The following is a 19692-nucleotide window of genomic DNA, read 5'->3' as shown; positions in this document are numbered from 1 at the left end:
GAAAGCCAGGACTCACAGCGTGCACTGCAGCAGCAGGTTCGACCGCGTTTGACCGACAGAGAGATCTTCTAACTATGAGCTAAGCCCGTCGACATGGCCGTATATCACCGTCGCCTCGCGTCCTTAGCATGGCTGCATCGCAGCCCTGGAACGGCTGAAGTGCCAGTGTCAACCATGATAGATACCGGCCTGTCCCGGCTCTATAAATTAGCCGGCGGGATTCAGGGTTTACGACTTTGTGTCCCGGCGCGGGTGCTTGCCGCATACCTGAGATAAGGCTCTGTCTGCAGGGTATTGACCGCTAAAAATGCTAACCACAGAATTGAAGAATTTAGGAAAGACCTGACACCCGTTAAAGTCTGAATTTTTAGCCTGTGGTTAGTGTTATGCTAATGCTACGTCAAATACATCTTCAGGATATACAGAAATAAACAGATACTTGCTAGTTCTCTGTATTTTGGAGAGCAGGAACTAACTAATTATCTCTGACAGACAGAAGATGAACTTGAAGATGAAATGAAAAAAAGAATTACAACTCCATTTCCCGCCATGCCCTTTGCTCGTAATACCCTTGTTCACTGGGGCAAACCAAACACGCAGGTAAATTATTTTGAGACTTTGACATTAGCGAAAACTCGCCTTGTACTACGGCTTAAATAGTCTCGCAGAAAAACATCACCCTGGAGCTTTTGAGATGAGTTCCTATTCCTCTGGCTACAAACTTGCAAGGGGAGACACTGTTGAACAATGGGGCAGAAACGGTCGAAACAAGGACAAGGTAAAAACATTGGATGTGATCGCATCGTGGTTTTCTGCTAATGGAAATGAACTGCATGCACTTTGTAATTTGCATGGAACCACCCCTAAAAAAAATTAACAATTTATATTAGAATAGGTTCAAGATGATGGGTACTCTAGCAAAAAAACAAAACATTGTTCTTTAGGAAATGTGTCTGAGACTTGTTGGCAGCATAAGTCTAGTTTTCTTTTTTTTTTTTAAGTTTGTTTCAAACTTAATATGCTTTATATGCCATCCACATGTGTTTTAAAGAAATGTACATTTTCCTTGAGCCCTGTTTGTGGGTTTTGTCCAGCTAGACGTGACACTGTCTGAAAAGGATAAAGGTTGTTTTTAGTTTTGCTTTGTATGCGGGGGCTTCAGGCTGCATTGTCTGTCTGCATGTTTGACTCTGCGTAATTATTTATGGAAGAAGAGACACTTCTCTGTCTCTGTCTCTCTCCCCGACGCCAAAAGACAAATGTCCACTAATGTCTGGCCCCACCCCCGCTCCCACACTTCAAGCCCCGACCCCCCACCGCCTCCGTCCAGCAGCCCGGCCTCCTGCCCTCTCTGGAGCGGCACGGCTTTCATGCCGGCTCTTTCTCCTGTTTTTAATTAGCGCGGCTGTTATGATGGATTAAAGACACGCAAAGCATGAGGGGAACTCGAGAGACAGCGTCCCCATCCACTCGGTCTTAGGCAACGTGGGTATAACGCTGCCCGTGGAACCAGTGCGCCTCCGAGCGAATTGATTTTGGGGCTTCTTCTCTTTAACAGAGCCCTGGGCTCGGGCCAAGACCCAGGCTGTCTAGCACATTAAGCCCCTCCCCCCTCGCAAGTTTGAAATGTGAGCTGTCTGTGTGTGTCTGTGTGTGTGTGTGTGTGTGTGTGTGTGTGTGTGTGTGTGTGTGTGTGTGTGTTTTTTTTTCTTGTCTTCTCCCCTTCTGGCAAAGTGGCCAGGCTGAGTATGTGGGGAGAGCCGGCAATGGATCTCTAGACAAGAAAAGAGGGAGATACATCAGTAGCAGGCGCACACGTCTGAGGTGAGGAGAGATGAGTTGTTTTGTTGGTTTTGTTCCCTCTTCTGTGTTTTAACCCCTTACCCCCCCCCCCCCCCCCCCCCCCACACTACCCTCTCTCTCTATTGTTAAAACCCATTACGCACCCCGGAGGCATGGTGGTTTACTGGGCTTCCTCTCTCTGCCTCCCCTGCCTCTCTGGTTTGACGCTTGGCGAAGTTGTCTTGCAGCGTGTTTTCCCTCTCTTCTACAAACGTACTTCTACAGCTGGACAAGGACAGCGTTACTGATGTACTCGTCTCTGATTGGCTCTTGGCTGTGAAACATAAAGAAGAAAGGTGATGAATAATTGATGTGTAGTGTGGGGAGAGGTGGTGTGTCGATGTGGGGAGACACTTCAGTGAGAAATAGCTGCAGTGATAGAGACAGCTGGGTATTTATTGGCTGCGGTAAAGGGGGAAAAAAGAGCCAGAAATGGACTGGGGGGGGGGGGGGGGGGGGGGGGTAGCCGATGGGGATGCGGGTGGCACTGTGACTGAACTGATGTGTGTGTGTGTGGTACTGCTGAAAGGCTGCGGTACTGTTAGGGAATAGAGAGACAGGGATTTAGGGGGGCTGTTAGGAGGACAGTGGATGTGGAGGGGCATATTTCTTTAACCTGACTTCATTATGCCCCCTGGGGCATGGAGAGTTGTTGCAGATGAGGCTGAGGTGTTAGAGTAACTTAAGGGGCACAAACACTCCTAACATTCTGAACTGAGAAAAATCTAAACACACACACACACACACACATCTTTTTTTTAAATAAGGGAATAGCAGTAGATGGTGCCAACATATGATATTTCTGTAGAGCACGTTTTAAGTCAGTCACTACCAGTATTACCAGATTGGTCAAAATTATTTTATTTGTTTATATCTGTGACATATTGACATATTGTGTAGTGTCAGATTTTGTGCCAAAATTCAGGATTGGGCGACAGCAAAAAAATACCTTCTTAAAGGAGATGGTCTGGAGAGATTCTTTTTTTTTTCAGTTTCTCTTAACAGAAACAGCTGCTAATCCCTGTGTTTGCTCTACGGCAACAGGTTTTTAGCTGGAAAGCTGCAGCCATACGGAAATCCAGTCAAACGTGAAAAAGGTGCTCGGCTGTCAGAACTGGTGCCGTCAGCATGAGCACGCCGTATTTGCACAGTTCCTAACTTTTTGTGTTTGATTTAATCATGTGATCAGCTCCCCTCACTTACGCCACTCATGAGTGTAAACCCAGCGGGACTTTTCCTCCACCGACTGGTAATTAGGGCTTGTGGGCGTGAGCGGGGATTCGGGTGTAACAGAGAACCCACTCAGCAGCGCTTGTGTAAGATGGCGAGCGTGCTAAGACAAGACAGGCCAGACTGAAGGTGGCAGTGGGAGGGGGGGTCCCTCCACCCGTTAATTAGTGACTTTTTTTCTAAATGAATGGCCCGTTTGTTCTTTGCAGCTCTCTCACTCTTGCTCGCTGCTTTCCCGTAGAGGACTCAGCAGTGTGCCCAACAACCGGTGATAAAGATTAATTGTTAATTCATTTTTATTTGCGGTCCCAGACTCATATGTTTACAGTTACTCATCTCTAGTGCCAGTGAAAACATGAAAATGCACACAGTACGATGCACGACTTACAGCGCCCAGGCCGAGTTTTCAATTGCAAACACAGACAGCTGCAGCGCAGCCCTGAGTCAGTGCTGATAAAATGTTGAGGTATAATAAGTGTATTACAGCCTTTTGGGAATGCACAGATAATCCATTATACACATTCTTAAATGATATGTGTGTTGGCCTGTGTCCCCAAGCATTAAAAATATGTGTGTGTAGGCTGGATGGGCCATGCCAGGCAGGGTAGTGAGCCGTTTCCCACAGAACACTCAACCCATAATCTAATCCTTGTACAGAAGCATACATCTCTCTCATAGTAACATTCACTTATAAGACATTAGAGTTTGAGACTTTCCATAGAGGATATACACTGCTCAAAAATAATTACGGGAACACAAACAAAAGATCTGAATTATTTAAATATTCTTATTAAATACTTTGTTCTTTGCATAGTTGAATGTGCTGACAGCAAAACACACTACAGGCTGATTCAACTTTGATGAAATGTCCTTATAACAAGTCAAAATGAGGCTCAGTAGTGTCTGTCGCCTCCACGACCTGTATGACCTCCCTACAATGCCTGGGCGTGCTCCTGATGAGGTGATCTCCTCCCAGACCTGGACTAAAGCATCCGGCAACTCCTGGACAGTCTGTGGTGCAACGTGGCATTGGTAGATGCAGTGAGACATGGTGTCTCAGATGAGCTCATTGGGCAGGCCAGTCCATAGCATCAATGTCTTTATCTTGCTGGAACTGCTGACACACTCCAGCCACATGAGGTCTAGCGTTGTCTTGCATTAGAAGGAACCCAGGACCTACCGCACCAGCATATGGTCTCACAAACGGTCTGAGGATCTCATCTCGGTACCTAATGGCAGTCAGGCCACCTCAGCACATGCAGGGCTCCCCAAAGAAATGCCACCCCACACCATTACTGACCCGCTGCCAAACCGGTCATGCTGGAGGAGGTTGCTGGCAGCAGAATGTTCTCCACAGCGTCTCCAGACTCTGTCACGTCTGTCACATGTGCTCAGTGTGAACCTGCTTTCATCTGTGAACAGCACTGGGCACCAGTGGCAAATTTGCCAATCTCGAGGTTCTCTGGCAAATGCCAAACGTGCTGCACGGTGTTGGGCTGTAAGCAAAAGCCCCACCTGTGGATGTTGGGCCCTCATACCACCTTCATAGAGTATGTTTCTGACCATGTTGGAGGTCATTTTTTTACAGGGCTCTGACAGTGCTCCTCCTATTCCTCCTTGAACTGAGGCAGAGGTAGCGGTCCTGCTACTGGGTTGTTGCCCTCCTACGGCCTCCTCCACCTCTCCTGATGTGGCCTGGCTCCTGGAAGCACCTCCATGCTCTGTACACTACCCTGACAGACACAGCAAACCTTCTTGCCACAGCTCACACTGACTCAAGTCTCACAAGAGTGAAAGCACCGCCAGAAATCACAGAGGACCAAAACATCAGCCAGAAAGCGAATTGACCTGAGAAGTGGTCTGTGGTCACCACCTGCAGAACCACATCTTTATTGGGGACGTCTTGCTAAGTGCCTATCATTTCAACCTGTTGTCTATCCCATTTGCATATCTGCATGTACCATCGATTGTCAATCAGTGTTGCTTCTTAAGTGGACAGTTTGATCGACTTGGAGTTACATTGTGTTGTGTTCCCTTTATTTTTCTACAGCAGTTGGTAGGAATGTTTTAAATCTTTTGGCATCTAACCTAGCCTGACTGCATCTCAAATTTAGCTAATCCCCAACAACAAAGAGTTTTTTTTTTTTGCCTTATCTCTGATCATGTCCCGTCATGAAGGAAAAAGCTGCTTAACGTCAAGTCCCACAAAAACTAAAGCATCATCACGGTACATTTGCAAGTGTTACATCGATTCACAGTCCATGTACAGTAGATCAGTTATAGAAGTGCTAGTGCTAATTAGGCTTGTTTGCGCATTTTGGAAGGGAAGGCATTCTTCAAAAGGTTCTTGTACCCAGAGGTAGCAGATAATTGTAGCTCCTTTTACCAAAAAAGGGTTGGTTAAATCCTGCCCTCTGTTCTGGTACTGACCATTAATTTAACAGACCGAGGTTTTTATATAAAAAGAATACCCTGTTTGGATTGGGAAGCCATGTGTGGAGCTGATTTTGTGCCCGTAGCAGCCACTTCTTCGTCAATGGACAAAAAGGACCACTGCTATCATTAGGAGTTTTTTGTAATTATTATTACAGAGAAGAAGCACAAATATCAACTGGCCTTAGCTGAACCACAACAGTGTATATTCAGCATACATGTTTCTAATAAGTAGCAGAGGAAGCTCACGGGGTCACGTCCTCGTCGCCATATCCTTGTTCTGTCCCGTCCGGTCTGTTTATGTCTGGACCTTAATTAGGATCACCATAGACGCAGACTTCGTTTAGCCCTCCCTGTTTCATTAACGGCAGCCTGTTGCTCAGGGGAATGTCTGGCTCTTTTAAGATACTGCTTTTGTGAGCCATAGTCTCTTTTGCTGTTTTTAATCCCACAATATAAGCACACACACACACACACACACACACACACTGTGTAGCCGTTATGTGACATATTTATATGTACATATTAGGGCTGTCAAATGAACATGTTAATCACTGTGATTACTTATTCAACATGTTAAAATACATTAAATCACTGAATATCTAAAACTCTTTTATTTATTTTTCTAAATTTTTTTAAAAATGACTTACAAAATGTAGACCGATAGGTTATATGTTCTAAATAAGTATCACTGTTACATGTATTCCATTAAAGCCCAACCATGGTTATGAGTACACAGGTACACACTCACTGAGCTGCCTAATCATGTCTTATTCCAGCTCATCACTGGAATGTCTCTTCCAGGGAATTAATTCTCAGCAATGCATGATAAAAAAAAAAAACACCACCAGAACCTTACATTGCTTTCTGTTTTTCACTGTTCGGTTTCAACATCCTTCAAGCACAGAAGAAGTTAAACCCAAGCAGGATGTCCATTAGCGGCTGAAGGACGGTGGGGAATAGTTTTCACCGCCGCCTTCAGACTTTCCCCTGTTTTGAACCCACCTGTTGAAGACATTACCGAATTAAAGCATGAAGATGTAGATCTGGGGGGTGGTCCAGTCCCCCCACCCCTAGCTTCTTCAGACTCCAAGCAGAGACACATTAACAGATTGCAGATTGAATTTAGGCTAGCAGGGATTGTGGGATTGATGTGTAAGGAATTAATGCTCAGTAGGAGGTGAGGTCCTCTGCCGCTAGGGTTTTATGATGCGGCTGTTCGTGTTTTGAACACAGTGGGATTATTGGATTGGATTATTGGATTGTTTGGTATCTGTCGCTAGTGTTGTCTAATCATTTGTCCTGATTTTGTGTTGGGTCTTCTATCAATAATGGCAGGGAAGAAAGGACGCTATCACTCGACTCGCAGACAAAGGGGTTTTATACAAAAAAAAGAGGGCAGTTTCATATCTGATATTTTATGAAAAAGGAATATGAAGCACCCAAATCTCATTTAAGCATGGTATTTAGTCACGACAGTTGATTTGGTGCAGAATGACAGCTGTCAATCATCCCTGTAAACCCTCCCATTTTAAGATGTTGTTTCTAAAGGCATCATTTCAGTTTGTGTTCTGGGTGACAGAAATAATGACACTCAAGCAAAAAAAAAAGGTATTTAGTTTCTCTTCTTCAAGATATAGTTAAGTATTCTTGTTTTTATCCATGTATTTATGTAAATTAGTGGACCTGCCCCTATAGTAGTGATTTGAAAACAGGGCTGTAAATGTTAATACACCAGATGCTACCTTAAAAACTCTCTCCTGTGGCTGCAAATAAATAGAATCCATTTTAATTATACAGAAGACTTGAGACATAATTGCAGCCTTTTTTATCTATGTATTTTATTGTAAAAGTAATAAGGCATGACATGTTAGAATATTTAATAGAAGTTGTAAACAAAACTCTGACCGCAAAACCAGTGGTGCTCACATTGCCAAGCTGGCATGGATGGTGATGGTTGGCATCTGGACAAATGACAGAGTCTGTGTTTTGGTGCCAGCTGTGCAGGGCACCTCGGTTATTGCATGGCACTGGCAGCCCTGGGTCCTGAGAATGAGTGCAGTGATTTATTCGCATCTTTTTGGCACCCGTCCTGAGACTGGCAGCGGCACAGAAGGTCAGGATGGGACCTCGACACATCCAAAAACGCAGTAGATAACGCAGCTTCCGTCTTTCCACCAGCTGTGGGCCATTTAGAGAGACCTGGGCAGGCATGCCCACAGTTCTGAGCAGCCTTGACCCCACTGGTCCCACTTGTCTGCACTGAGAAGGCAGATATCTGAGACTCTCGCGGGTACCTTGACAAACCAGCTGTTTAATTTTATAATTTTTTTATATTGTCATCGTTCTGAAATAGTTAATGAAAATGCAGTGAGTTTAGATAAACTCTCAGGAGCTCTGGGCATCTGCCACCCCAGCTGTCTCTTTCTATAAAAAAAATGGAACAAATTCTAAATATTGCACTAAAGCTGCAGCTCTGATTGCATTCTTATGGTATATTGGCTATATACCTTGGGTCTACAAGTACCACTATTATAACCATCAAGAGTGGCATAATCATATTTAACCAGTTTGCTCAGTAGTCAGTTTTTTTAATAAGAATTTTATTTATTATTGACTGTCATCACTGCCATACCGGTCGAATGGATTGAAGAACTTCCAACCTTAAAACTCCTCAGATCTCAGTATCTGTGTGATGGCACATCCATGCTTTGATTGTTCGGGCAGTTTTGGTGTCTTGGCTCTTTTTTTGTGTTGTGAAACTGAGGAGAGAGGGTTGGTCTGAAGCAGGTTTTTTCCTGTTGTACCATGAGTGTATTAGAAAGCATCAGTGTACCATTAAAGCACATTTTTACCATTTTAGAGCTGCCACTTTTTTCCCAGCTCACGAAACCTTGCCCCCCGAGCTCCTTTTTATACCTTTTGTACAGCCGTTGACTGGAGGTGAGAGGGGAGCTTTCGATCACTCATCTCTGGCCCGGCTATGTCGGATCAATACCCCTGAGGAGCTGCACCAGCCCCCCTGGATATAGACACCTGCCACTTGCCACCTGCCCCCCACCCCTAAACCACAGAGAGGAAAAATACAGCTGCTCAGCTGTAGCCCGACCAGAGGGAGGCGGGGCTAGGAGAGGAACGAAAGACTGCTGGCGCCATCTGTACCCGTCTTTTGTATTCCTCTCCACATCTATACACAGCCAGGCTGGTGTGAGCGGGGTCCTAATGAAACAGGAAGTGTCCTCCGGGGCTGGCGAGCTTTCAGTAGCTAGAATGGAGGGACCCTCTTCAGTAGCTGAAGAGGTCTTGCAACTACCTGCAAGACAAGAACAATGCGCCTTTCATCTGTTCTTATGGTCCCTGTCTCTGTATGGGGGGGTGTTTGGTCATGCTGTTCTTTATAATGGGAATAATACAGGGGTAACCCGAGAGCTCACGTGTCCTCGTGGAATCATAAGAATCACCAATACTGGCAGATACCCTACCTTCGTTTTTTCCCCCATCAGAATGGAAAGGAAAAGTGGCCTTTTGTACATCAAAGCATATGATTTGAGTTTGTGAATGAGCAGCAATTTAATACCTCGAGACCTTTGGTGTGATTATACTGCACTCTAGTGGCGATGGTGGTGCAATGCAGTCTTGCAATTTAAAGGACCTGTCCAAATGAAAATCTTTACAATTACATAAAGATAAGATACCCATAGTTTTCTTGCCATATTTCTTAAAATGTTAATGGCATTATACAAGTTATACCTCAAAAAATATGAATATTATGAAAAATCTTTTTTTTTTCTTTTGTAGAAATTCATTCAGAAGGTTTAGTCCTTATAAACAGTACAGGTCAAAAGTTTGGACACACCTTCTCATTCAATGTGTTTTCTTTATTTTCGTGACCATTTACATTGGTAGAATCTCACTGAAGGCATCCAAACCTTTGGCCTGTACTGTATATGCATCTTTTATTTTGATGTTGATTATTATACTTGATAGTTCATGAAACACCTGAAAAGTATCTTCACTCAATTCTTGATTTGAGGCTGAAGGTTTACATTTTTGAATCAAAGACGATGGAAAAAAATGATCTCTTTCTTGAAATTCTGGGCAGTGGTGACCTAGCAGTTAAAGAAGCAGCCCCGTAATCAAAAGGTTGCCAGTTCGAATCCTGATCCACCATGGTGCCACTGAGTAGCCACCGAGCAAAGCAAGGGTGATGGTTTAAAGCAGAGGACACATTTTGTTGTGTGCACGTGTGCTTTGTTGCAGTGTTTCACAATGGCAATCACTTTCAGTTTATGTTTGTATTATTATTTTTTTGTTTTAAAATGTACTAGTACATTAAGTGCATTTAAGAAAATATTCTAATTATTGTTCATTGTCTCTGTTCTCAGCTCTGCTCTCGTCCTGGTGTGAGGAGCTTGGACGCCTCCTCCTCCTGAGGCACCAGAAGAGTCGACAGGGTGATCCAGCAGGAAAAGCCATCCAGCCACCCATGAACTCCATGAAGCCCGGCCTGTCTCATGGGTCAGTTTATGGTTTCATTTATTATTGTAAGATCTTACAAATACAATTCTAATTAATACAAGTCGTTTGTACTTAAAGTGAATAATGAAAAACAAGGTGTTTGTTTCTGCTTTATTAAAATTTACATTTTTTTTTTCAAAATTGGAACATCATGACTTTTGTTTCATCTGTTTACAGCGATGGGTCATTTCCATATGATTCCGTTTCCTGGCAACAAAACGCAAATCAGCCTCCCGGCTCTTTATCAGTGGTGACGACTGTCTGGGGCGTGACCAACACATCACAGAGTCAGGTAAAACTACACCCATCCTGAAACACAGACGACAGGGCCGGGCCCAGCCCAGCGGCAGCTACTCATTTAACCTGAACTCGAGACAGAGGTTTCTCAGCCCTTTTTAACCCTTTGCTGAGGGCTAATTGCAGACGAATTTGCAGTGTTTTGTAACTGTACCTAAATTGTGAATTTTTTTTAACATCATACATCATATGACTGCTGGAGACACTGGTTTCACCTTAAAAGAAAAGTTGATATTGATTTCATTCAGCACACACCTGTTGAAGAACGAAACTCACATTGGTCATTGGTGTTATTCTATTGTTGAAGGTCTTAGGGAACCCTATGGCCAATGCCAACAATCCCATGAACCCCACGGGCAACCACATGGCAACCGCCATGTCAGGAGGTAACCCCGGCATTAGCTCACCTCAGTTTCCAGGGCAGCAGCAGCAGTTCCCACCCAAAGGGAACAACAACCAGCCCTTCATGCAGTACAGCCGGCCTAACTACCCCGGTGGAGGGGGTTTTGGTGGCAGGTGTGTGTTTTATGTCATTTTAGGGCCATGCACAGGCCTTTTTGGGGGTGGTTAATGGGGCCGTTTTTGTTTGAGGTGGGGTCTAAAGGTTGTTGGGGCCTAGCTTGCTTGTTATAAGCTAATGGTCACTACAGCCACTTAAGATTGGCTGTATTGATATGTTTTAATGGTATTTTATACGGTTTTCATTGAAATTTAATGTCATGGGCCAAGAAGAAATGGAGCAAAGCCTTGCAAAAAAAAATCAGCAATCCAAAATCAATCAATTTTATCATTATCGTTTGTTTGTACAAAAAAACTATATTTATTTGCATAATATATGATTGTTTACTGGTTGTTACAGCATATTGCATATTATAATGTTACATTTTCAATTAACATGATAGCATGATTTGCAGTTACCCAGGAGGCCCAGGCACCCCGAGTGGCATGGGCATCCCACCCCACTCACGTCCTCCATCTGACTTCACCCAGCCAGCGGCAGCTGCGGCGGCTGCTGCGGTGGCAGCTGCTGCTGCCACAGCAACGGCAACAGCCACAGCAACGGTAGCTGCTCTACAGGAAACTCAGAATAAGGATATGAACCAATACGGCCCGGTAAGACCCTTTGACTGTCTAGCACATTTGAACTATAGCTGAAATGATATAACATCATTAGATAAATTAGACAAACTGTAAAACAGCTCACATAACCATATTAACACTTAAACAATATTAATATAATCCATAAACACATAAACCATATTCATATAAACCATATAAACACATAAACCATATTAATATAGCCAGCTACGTTTAACCCACCCTGCCTTTTCTCCTACAGATGTGTTCCTCTTTCCAGATGGGACCAAACCAAGCCTACAGCAACCAATTCATGGGCCAGCCTGGCCCCCGTGGGCCCCCTTCTATGCCAGGGAACATGAACCCTGGAAACATGGGTGGTGGGATGAACCCTGCCAATATGAGTGGGGGGCCGATGGGTATGAACCAGGCCAGGCCACAGGGCATGGGGCCTTTCGTGGGACATGCTCAAAGGATGCCCCAACAGGGCTACCCGGGCCCAAGACCTCAGAATATGCCAATGCCAGGCATGAAGAGGCAGTACCCTGGGGAGGTCAGTGAACGTGGTTTCAAATGAAAAATTCCAGCTGGTTGTAGTAATTAAATGGTTTTGGAATGTGTGTGTTTTGTTCTCTCCTCACCAGAATAACTATGGAGGCCAGCAATACGGACCAAATAGTCAATTTCCCAACCAGCAGTACCCGACTCCAAACGGCTCGCGGCCTCTTCCGTCCCCCAACTACCCTGGACAAAGATTGCAGGGCCAGCAGAACTCTGGCCAGTACCCTCCTCCCAGTGTGGCCATGGGACAATACTTTAAAGTCAGTATTACCAAAAACACAAAATCTTCAAATAGAATGTAATTGAAATGGAATAATAATGACCATGGTTTTGCTCTTCTGTTATAGCAAGAGCCATTTAATGGCCAAAATAACAACTTCTCTGGAAGCGCATTTCAGTATAACCAAGGAAATATGACCAAGGATATATGTGTAAGGACAGATATGTCATATATCAGTGCAGATATAATTTCTATCAAGTCTTCAGACTGTAATGGTTTATTTGTTTTTTTTAGCCTCCGCGACCAGTCAGTAACTACCCACACTCACCAGTGCCAGGCAACCCCACGCCGCCCATGACCCCTGGATCCAACATGCCGCCATACCTCTCCCCAAACCAGGACGTCAAACCGCTCTTCCCTCCCGACATCAAACCAAATATGACTGCGCTCCCTCCCCCGCCTTGTAAGAACTAAATACGGGTGTATATTATTATGAAAGACTGATGTGCCTCCTAATATGTCAGTGATATGTCAATACTAATGATCCGTTATTTAAACTTATTTAAGCATTTATTTAAGCAAGACATAACTTTAAATGTAATGTAAATATCAAGAAGTTACCAAAAAGTTGAATTTGGAAATTTAATGCAAATTCACAATTTAAATATCTGTCTTCCTCCATTCAGCAAACCCAAACGAGGAGCTGCGTTTAACCTTCCCCGTTCGCGATGGTGTGGTACTGGAGCCGTTCCGTCTCGAGCACAACCTCGCTGTCAGCAACCATGTCTTCCACCTGCGTCCCACCGTGCACCAGACCCTGATGTGGCGGTAAGAGTGAGGAACACACACCTGCATGTCCCCCAGCAACAGCTCATGTTTGTGTTTCTCTGGCAACAGAGAGAGCTTCAACACAAATAGTTCAGTGATCAGATGACAAAACACTGTTGCATAACCAATTCCTGTTGTAGATAATCTACTAGGTGCGCAGATACAACAGGAGTGATCTGCTGACTGTAATCTACAGCAGTGACTGGTTTCTCTAATACTTTTTTGATTATTTTGTTTATTAATATGATTGTATGGCCATAAAATGGCATAATTGGGATATCATTGCCAATTCCAAGGCATATATTTGGCAGTGGTGGCATAGCAACTAAGGAAAAGGTTGTGGATTCAAGGTGCCACTAAGGTACCATTGAACAAGGTACTGTCCACACACACTGATCCCGGGGTGCCTTTCATTGCTGCCCACTGCTTACAAGGTGTTGGGTTAAATGCAGAAGACACGTTGTGTGCTGTGTTTGCTGTGTACCACAATGACTAAAACAATTACTTTCATATTTGCATCTTTGTCCCGTACACCCTCAGGTCGGACCTGGAGCTGCAGTTTAAGTGCTACCACCATGAGGACCGGCAGATGAATACAAACTGGCCAGCATCTGTCCAGGTCAGCGTCAACGCCACACCTCTCACCATCGAGAGAGGAGACAACAAGACTTCCCACAAGCCCTTGCACCTGAAGCAGGTGTGCCAGCCTGGGAGAAACACCATCCAGATCACGGTCACGGCCTGCTGCTGTGTGAGTATTTGCCTCAGCCTTTGACTCACCTGCGCTAACGTAAGCGGACCGTTTAGCGGATTAGGAAGGGTTTAGCACATGCTAAATTAGATCATGAGTTTTGAATGGTCACTGAACCCTGGTCTCAACAATCAGTGGCTTGAGTCACAACCCAGGAGAAGGTAAAGTTTTTTAGAAGACATATTCCACTCAGTACAACATGTTCTTTTGATTGATACAGCCACTTTATTTATAGGCTTATTTATTTAATTGGAACTTATAGCTAGTTGTCCATGAATACAAGGCAACAAAAATAAGAAGGTGCTCTTTTTTAGATGAAAACGTTGTTTTCAGGCCACAATGGCAGCTCACTGATCAGAGTTGTTTGAATTTTTCTGTCCACAGTCCCACCTGTTTGTGCTGCAGTTGATTCATCGGCCGTCGGTGCGCTCCGTCCTGCAGGGGCTCCTAAAGAAGAGGCTCCTGCCTGCAGAACACTGCATCACCAAAGGTGATGATGGATCTACCGGTTTCTTTTTTGTCTTTAATGCAGTCTGACTATACCAGGTCTCAAATTATCAGCCTATGTCTCACTCTCTCTCACATACATTCGTTATCTTTGTTCTCTCAAAGTGAAGAGAAATTTCAGCAGCGCAGCAGCCTCGTCGGGGAACACAACGCTCAATGGTGAAGACGGCGTGGAGCAGACAGCCATCAAAGTCTCACTGAAGTGTCCAATCACATTTAGGCGAATCCAGCTGCCTGCAAGAGGTCATGATTGTAAACATGTCCAGGTAAGTGTGTGTGTGTGTGTGTGTGTGTGTGTGTGTGTTGCATGCTGGGCAGTGATGAAAGTAAAAAAGTAAAGGAAGCAAAAAAAAGTCCCAGGAAAGTCATATGAATGCCTCGCTTATAATATTATGATTACCAAAATGGGCCACCAAATGGGGTATGAAACTGCATTACATTTGTGTTTTACATCTATATTTTTAAGTGACACTATTTTCTTTTTTTATCTTTAGTGCTTTGATCTGGAATCGTATTTGCAGCTGAACTGTGAACGAGGCACGTGGCGCTGTCCAGTATGCAAGTAAGCAAAGTTCTGAAGTTGATGTTTTCAGCTATATTGTACATGTGAATAATGTGAATTAATGTCACTGATGTTTACATCTCTCACTTTCCAGTAAAACTGCGTTACTAGAAGGACTGGAAGTTGACCAGTATATGTGGGGCATCTTGAACGCGATACAAAAGTAAGATTTTATTGGTTCTTTTGCAGCTTTATTCATTCTATTTCCAAAAATGATTTAAAATGTTTAAACATTTGTGTTTAAAGTGTAATCTAATGGTTTATTGTAATTCCTCCTATTCAGTTCAGAGTTTGAAGAAGTCACTATCGACCCAACATGCAGCTGGAGGCCTGTGGCTATAAAATCTGAGATCCACATCAAGGAGGACCCCGATGGACCTATGGCCAAGAGGTTTAAGACCATGAGCCCGAGTCAGATGATCATGCCCAATGTCATGGACATGATTGCACAGTTGGGCCCAGGTCCTTCTCCGTATCCCAGCATGCCTCACCAGCAAGGGGGAAACAACAATGAATATGGTAGCCAAGGTAAGGGACCCAACATGGTTTAAAATGAGGTGCTATTGTGGTTAGAAATAATAATTCCAGATTACCATACTTAAAAAATGTAAAATAATGATGTAGCTGTTAATAATAGTTCATTCCTTATTATAAACAAACAATGCACTTTGTATAATGAAAACAACTTTGTCGATTTTTGATCTGTTGTGGAGCATGTGATAATCTTGTTTTTTATCCGTTGTTTTAGGCAACAGTTACCAGGGACACGGAAGCTTTGACTTTCCACACGGGAACCCCGGAGCGGCATCGATGAATGACTTCATGCATGGCCCTCAGCTGTCCCACCCACCCGATATCCCCAACACTCACATAAACGCCGACAAGCCACTGAGCCACAGCCTGCCTGAATCAGTGAGTGGACAGTCATCTAAATTCAACTCAGGAATTTAGTTTCTCCTTTCGCAGAAAGACAGCGTGGCCCTTGTTGGGTCCCGGGATCCCTGGGGGTTCTTGAGACCTGATCGGGGGGGTCCTCAAAAAAATGTCTAATCAATTCCATTGCTTGTTTCACCAATTTCACACAGTAATTGTGTTAAAATCCAAATTAAGTTTTGCATATAGAAACAATTCTGCAATGCTATGGTAATATATAATAATTATTATGTTTGTTGTTTAGGAAGTCCTTAAAAATCTTTAAAAAAATTGGCGTGAAAGCATAGTGACATAAAAGGCATGTGGATGTCCATTGTGAGATGTACTTTCCCAGTGCTTTACTAATTTGTCAATTAATTGAGTCACCTGACATTTTTGTCTTTTTTTGTATAACTAAATATCTTTTGATCATGTCAAATTGGGTTGTGATTGTACGGCAATAGTTCTCCATACCCTTTGTTTTTTGAGAACTCTTTTTAGGGTGTGGTTCAAATATATGACATTTTTGTTTAGCTGGTTGACATCTCTTACTTCTAATGATTCATTTTCCACTCTTCTTCTCTTAGGTACCTCATTCTGCCAGCACTGAACAGCCTCATAATCCCATGCAGCCGAACTTGCATGGGCCAGCCCACCCCGGAAACCAGTCAGGACAGTCGTTACACCATAGTGGCTCTGTCCAGTCCTCGCGCCAGCAGCCCCCTCAGTCCCAAGCACCACCTGGAACCAATAGCCACCCGCACACGGACCTACCCTTCAATCCTTCCAACAGTTTAGATGGGCAGAATGTGGGTCATGTGGTGCCAGAGATGCCTGAGCCTTCTCTGGATGTGAGTGACTGTGAAAATACTAATAATTAATACTAATTAGCTAATTTCTATAATTAGCAGTCAAAAACAGCCCCACACACACACACGACCTGAAATGTATTGTTAATGTGTGTCTCTGCCAATCAGATTTCACCAAATTAACCAATTGTTTTGTGTCTTACACAGCTTCTCCCTGAACTCGGAGCCACAGATGACCTGTTGAACTATCTGGACCCTCCAGGTCTGCAGAGCAATAGCAACGACGACCTTCTGTCCCTGTTTGAAAATAACTGAGATGGAAGGTCTAGCTGGTGAAGTGATGGATTTGGTCGGACAAGTCTGAAGTGGCCAACCGCGCAGTCTGGGGCAATTGTTCAGTCCTAAAAAACTCAGCTAAAACAAAAAAAAAAAAACTGAAAAAGATGCACTCCCCCCTCTCTTCTTCCTTGCGAACACAGTTCACAAAGCCGGAGCAGCCTGACTGAACATTGTTTTGAATTCTACTAGCATTTGCACTGGTTGCCATATAATGACATCCTTTGAACTTCAAAAAAAACTGTGCAGCTATCAAATCATTTTCTATGACGCACAGGATCTGTGTGCACATTAAGAAAGTGTAGTAGCTTTTTTTTTGTACTCTTCTTTTTTTTCCCAAAGGAATAATTACACCTGAACGGAAAGTCGTCCATCCTGACTAGTGCGTTTTGTAGCATTTTGAACATTGTTATTCCATTCTTACGTGAGCCATCCCAGCTGTTCTCTCCACAACAACCAGTAGCACTGTCTGTTTTCAGCACATGACTTTAAAGCACAACGAGTATGATCATGCAAAAAAGGAACACAATTTAAAGGGAAATATTATTCACTTTGCGAACATTTCCAGAGGTCATAACCTTCACAGTTAATGAGACAGTAGGAGAGTTCAGTGCGAAACTCTTCAAATTTTACATCTGGTCCGTCACTGACCTCCATTTACTAGGTTATCACTTGTCCTGATTAGGGGTGAAAGTAGATTTTGCCTATACTACTACCACAACCTCTGTTGTTTCATATTGTTCAGTTCTCCTCAAGTATACTTGAAAAAACGATTTCAAAATTTTAATATCTGTATGGAGTAGAACTAAATTAGAAACTCTTGACATTGGTGCAATGGTGGAAGCTTGAGCATTGAGAACGTTCAGAAGAAGTTCAGAACGTTGTCGCAGATAACATTACATCTGAGACCATGACCGGTTTTGAGTGTGGGTCTTAGCTGAATCTTTTAGCGGTACGTAGTACTGGACCGTACCAACCTACTTTCACCCTTAGCACTAGCCCTGGCTGAAGCAATAATACACAGTGTGTGTGTGTGTTACTGCGACTACAGCCACAGCCTATGACACAGACACTTGAGGGTATTATCTCTTATCAATAATGATAAGAATGGAGACATGTTGTGTCAACAGCTGTAAATGCATGCAGCATACAGTGTGAAAGATCTGTGGGAAGTTTTAGCACCTATGCTAACATGACCAGCGACCAACACTATACTCAGAGACACAAGTTTTGTACGGACATCTTTGTATCAGATGTTTGCTCTGTGATGTCCTCTGCATGGTTCCCATCCGTGCTTAAATGGTTCTACATGTGTATTTTTGTGCATGTTCACATGTGTGAGGTTCTACTGGGCACTATTGTGTTTTGGAGAAGAAAAAAAACAACAGTTTTGGTCCTTGGTTAACACTTGGATGACCGCTGCACTGCCTGCAGTTATTCTACCTTTGGGAAGTTTGGAAAAATGTTGCATTATGTGGGATAGTTCAGTCAACACTATTATAATCTGTCCACGTCTTTATGCCCCTAAATACACTATATGAGTGCTGTCTAATATACAAATGTATTATTTTTTAGAAAAACAAAAATCTGAAGAAGCTATTGTAAATATTCTTGTGAATATTTTTGTACTGTTGTAGAAGATGTTTGTCCGGTTCATATCTGGTTGTCCTTTGGGTTGGTCTATCATCACTATCTCCTGTGCAGCCCAATGTTAGCATTGTAGCTTTAGCATGCTTAAATCTCTGTATGGTGATTGCAGCGCCCCGTTTCTCATTCAGCACCACACCCCAAGCCTGAAAACTGAGCATCCACCTAATGCCTGATGACTGCCCTGATGTGCCCCAGAACAAAATAGCCATTGGCAGCAAATATTTGGGGATTCATTGAACAATTGGTTTGCCATACTGTGCATTTTTGGTCCTATAAAGCAATATTAATTTTAAGCATCATGTTATTTTTCAAATGAGAACAACCGATGTCAGACTCAGTGTGTCTTATCAAGTCAGGGGCATTTAATGTAATTAATGGAACCATGTGTTTATCAAAACTGTTTGTCAATGTCAATATGTACAAGTGGTATTTTATGAAGCAAATATATCACAGCCTTACATTAAATGATTATATAATACTGTTTTGTTTGTTTTTGTTGTTTTAGCACATGCAGTTTTTAAAAGATAAAAGATCGTTTTAAATTTGTATCCCATTTAAAATAATGTAATCCTTTTTATTATTTCTGTTTTGGCTAAATTATTTTATGTTTTCAGTTTTTTTTCCCCTATGAAAGTTGAAATATCATTCCATCACTTTAACAATATGTAGCTATGTATTGATTAAACAAAAGCATCGTTTGCAAACGTTACATTGTTTTCGGACACAAGATCAATGTAGCCTAGTTGCATTGATGTAGACCCGCCCTACTCGTGACTTTTTTTACAATGCGCTGCCACATCATTTTCTTCTAATTAAAACAAGGAAGGCATTCATGCAGCGCTATACATTTACTCCAGCCGACAGAAATATAGAACCCTAGAGAAACTGTGTACATATGTAAATGCATTAAAAAATATATATCGTTAACAGGAATGTATCCACTGCCCTCTGGAAACATGCATTTTATCTCTAGGGGGGGGGGTTTCCAATTCTTTCAGTTGGTCCCGTCCCAACTTTTTCCCCTTTTGTGTCCATTTGGGGCTCCTTTGAGAGGAAGCATTCAACCAACATATAATGTATCCTGTGTGTACTAGTGTGTACTCCACTGCGATGCTATATGGCAAACGAATACAGAGGGTTGGCATAAAGAGACACAGAG

At 43.2% G+C, this 19692-nt stretch overlaps 1 protein-coding gene across 2 annotated transcripts in view; it reads left to right on the top strand.

The window, feature by feature from the left end:
• LOC114784543 (zinc finger MIZ domain-containing protein 1-like) overlaps positions 1-19011 on the top strand; it is a 91009-nt gene extending 71998 nt beyond the window's left edge. The window contains exons 1-19 of one of the 2 annotated variants that reach the window (XM_028970015.1): positions 1701-1824; positions 9891-10023; positions 10201-10315; positions 10628-10836; positions 11235-11433; positions 11660-11950; positions 12042-12218; positions 12306-12389; positions 12473-12641; positions 12865-13006; positions 13547-13757; positions 14142-14247; positions 14370-14530; positions 14759-14826; positions 14921-14989; positions 15110-15354; positions 15575-15738; positions 16326-16589; positions 16755-19011. In XM_028970015.1, coding sequence (XP_028825848.1) covers positions 9992-10023; positions 10201-10315; positions 10628-10836; positions 11235-11433; positions 11660-11950; positions 12042-12218; positions 12306-12389; positions 12473-12641; positions 12865-13006; positions 13547-13757; positions 14142-14247; positions 14370-14530; positions 14759-14826; positions 14921-14989; positions 15110-15354; positions 15575-15738; positions 16326-16589; positions 16755-16862 — 2814 coding nt within the window. In that variant the 5' untranslated portion in view covers positions 1701-1824; positions 9891-9991 and the 3' untranslated portion in view covers positions 16863-19011. Of the gene's footprint in view, positions 1-1700; positions 1825-9890; positions 10024-10200; positions 10316-10627; positions 10837-11234; positions 11434-11659; positions 11951-12041; positions 12219-12305; positions 12390-12472; positions 12642-12864; positions 13007-13546; positions 13758-14141; positions 14248-14369; positions 14531-14758; positions 14827-14920; positions 14990-15109; positions 15355-15574; positions 15739-16325; positions 16590-16754 lie in introns of those variants that run through there. The other variant, XM_028970014.1, reaches the window with a different exon arrangement.
• Positions 19012-19692: the final 681 nt, after the last annotated feature.

This window comes from Denticeps clupeoides, chromosome 2 (genome assembly GCF_900700375.1).
Source record: "Denticeps clupeoides chromosome 2, fDenClu1.1, whole genome shotgun sequence".
Lineage (NCBI taxonomy): Eukaryota > Metazoa > Chordata > Actinopteri > Clupeiformes > Denticipitidae > Denticeps > Denticeps clupeoides.
The sequence above is the reverse complement of the archived record's forward strand: the minus strand, read 5'-3'. Positions and strand labels throughout refer to the sequence as shown.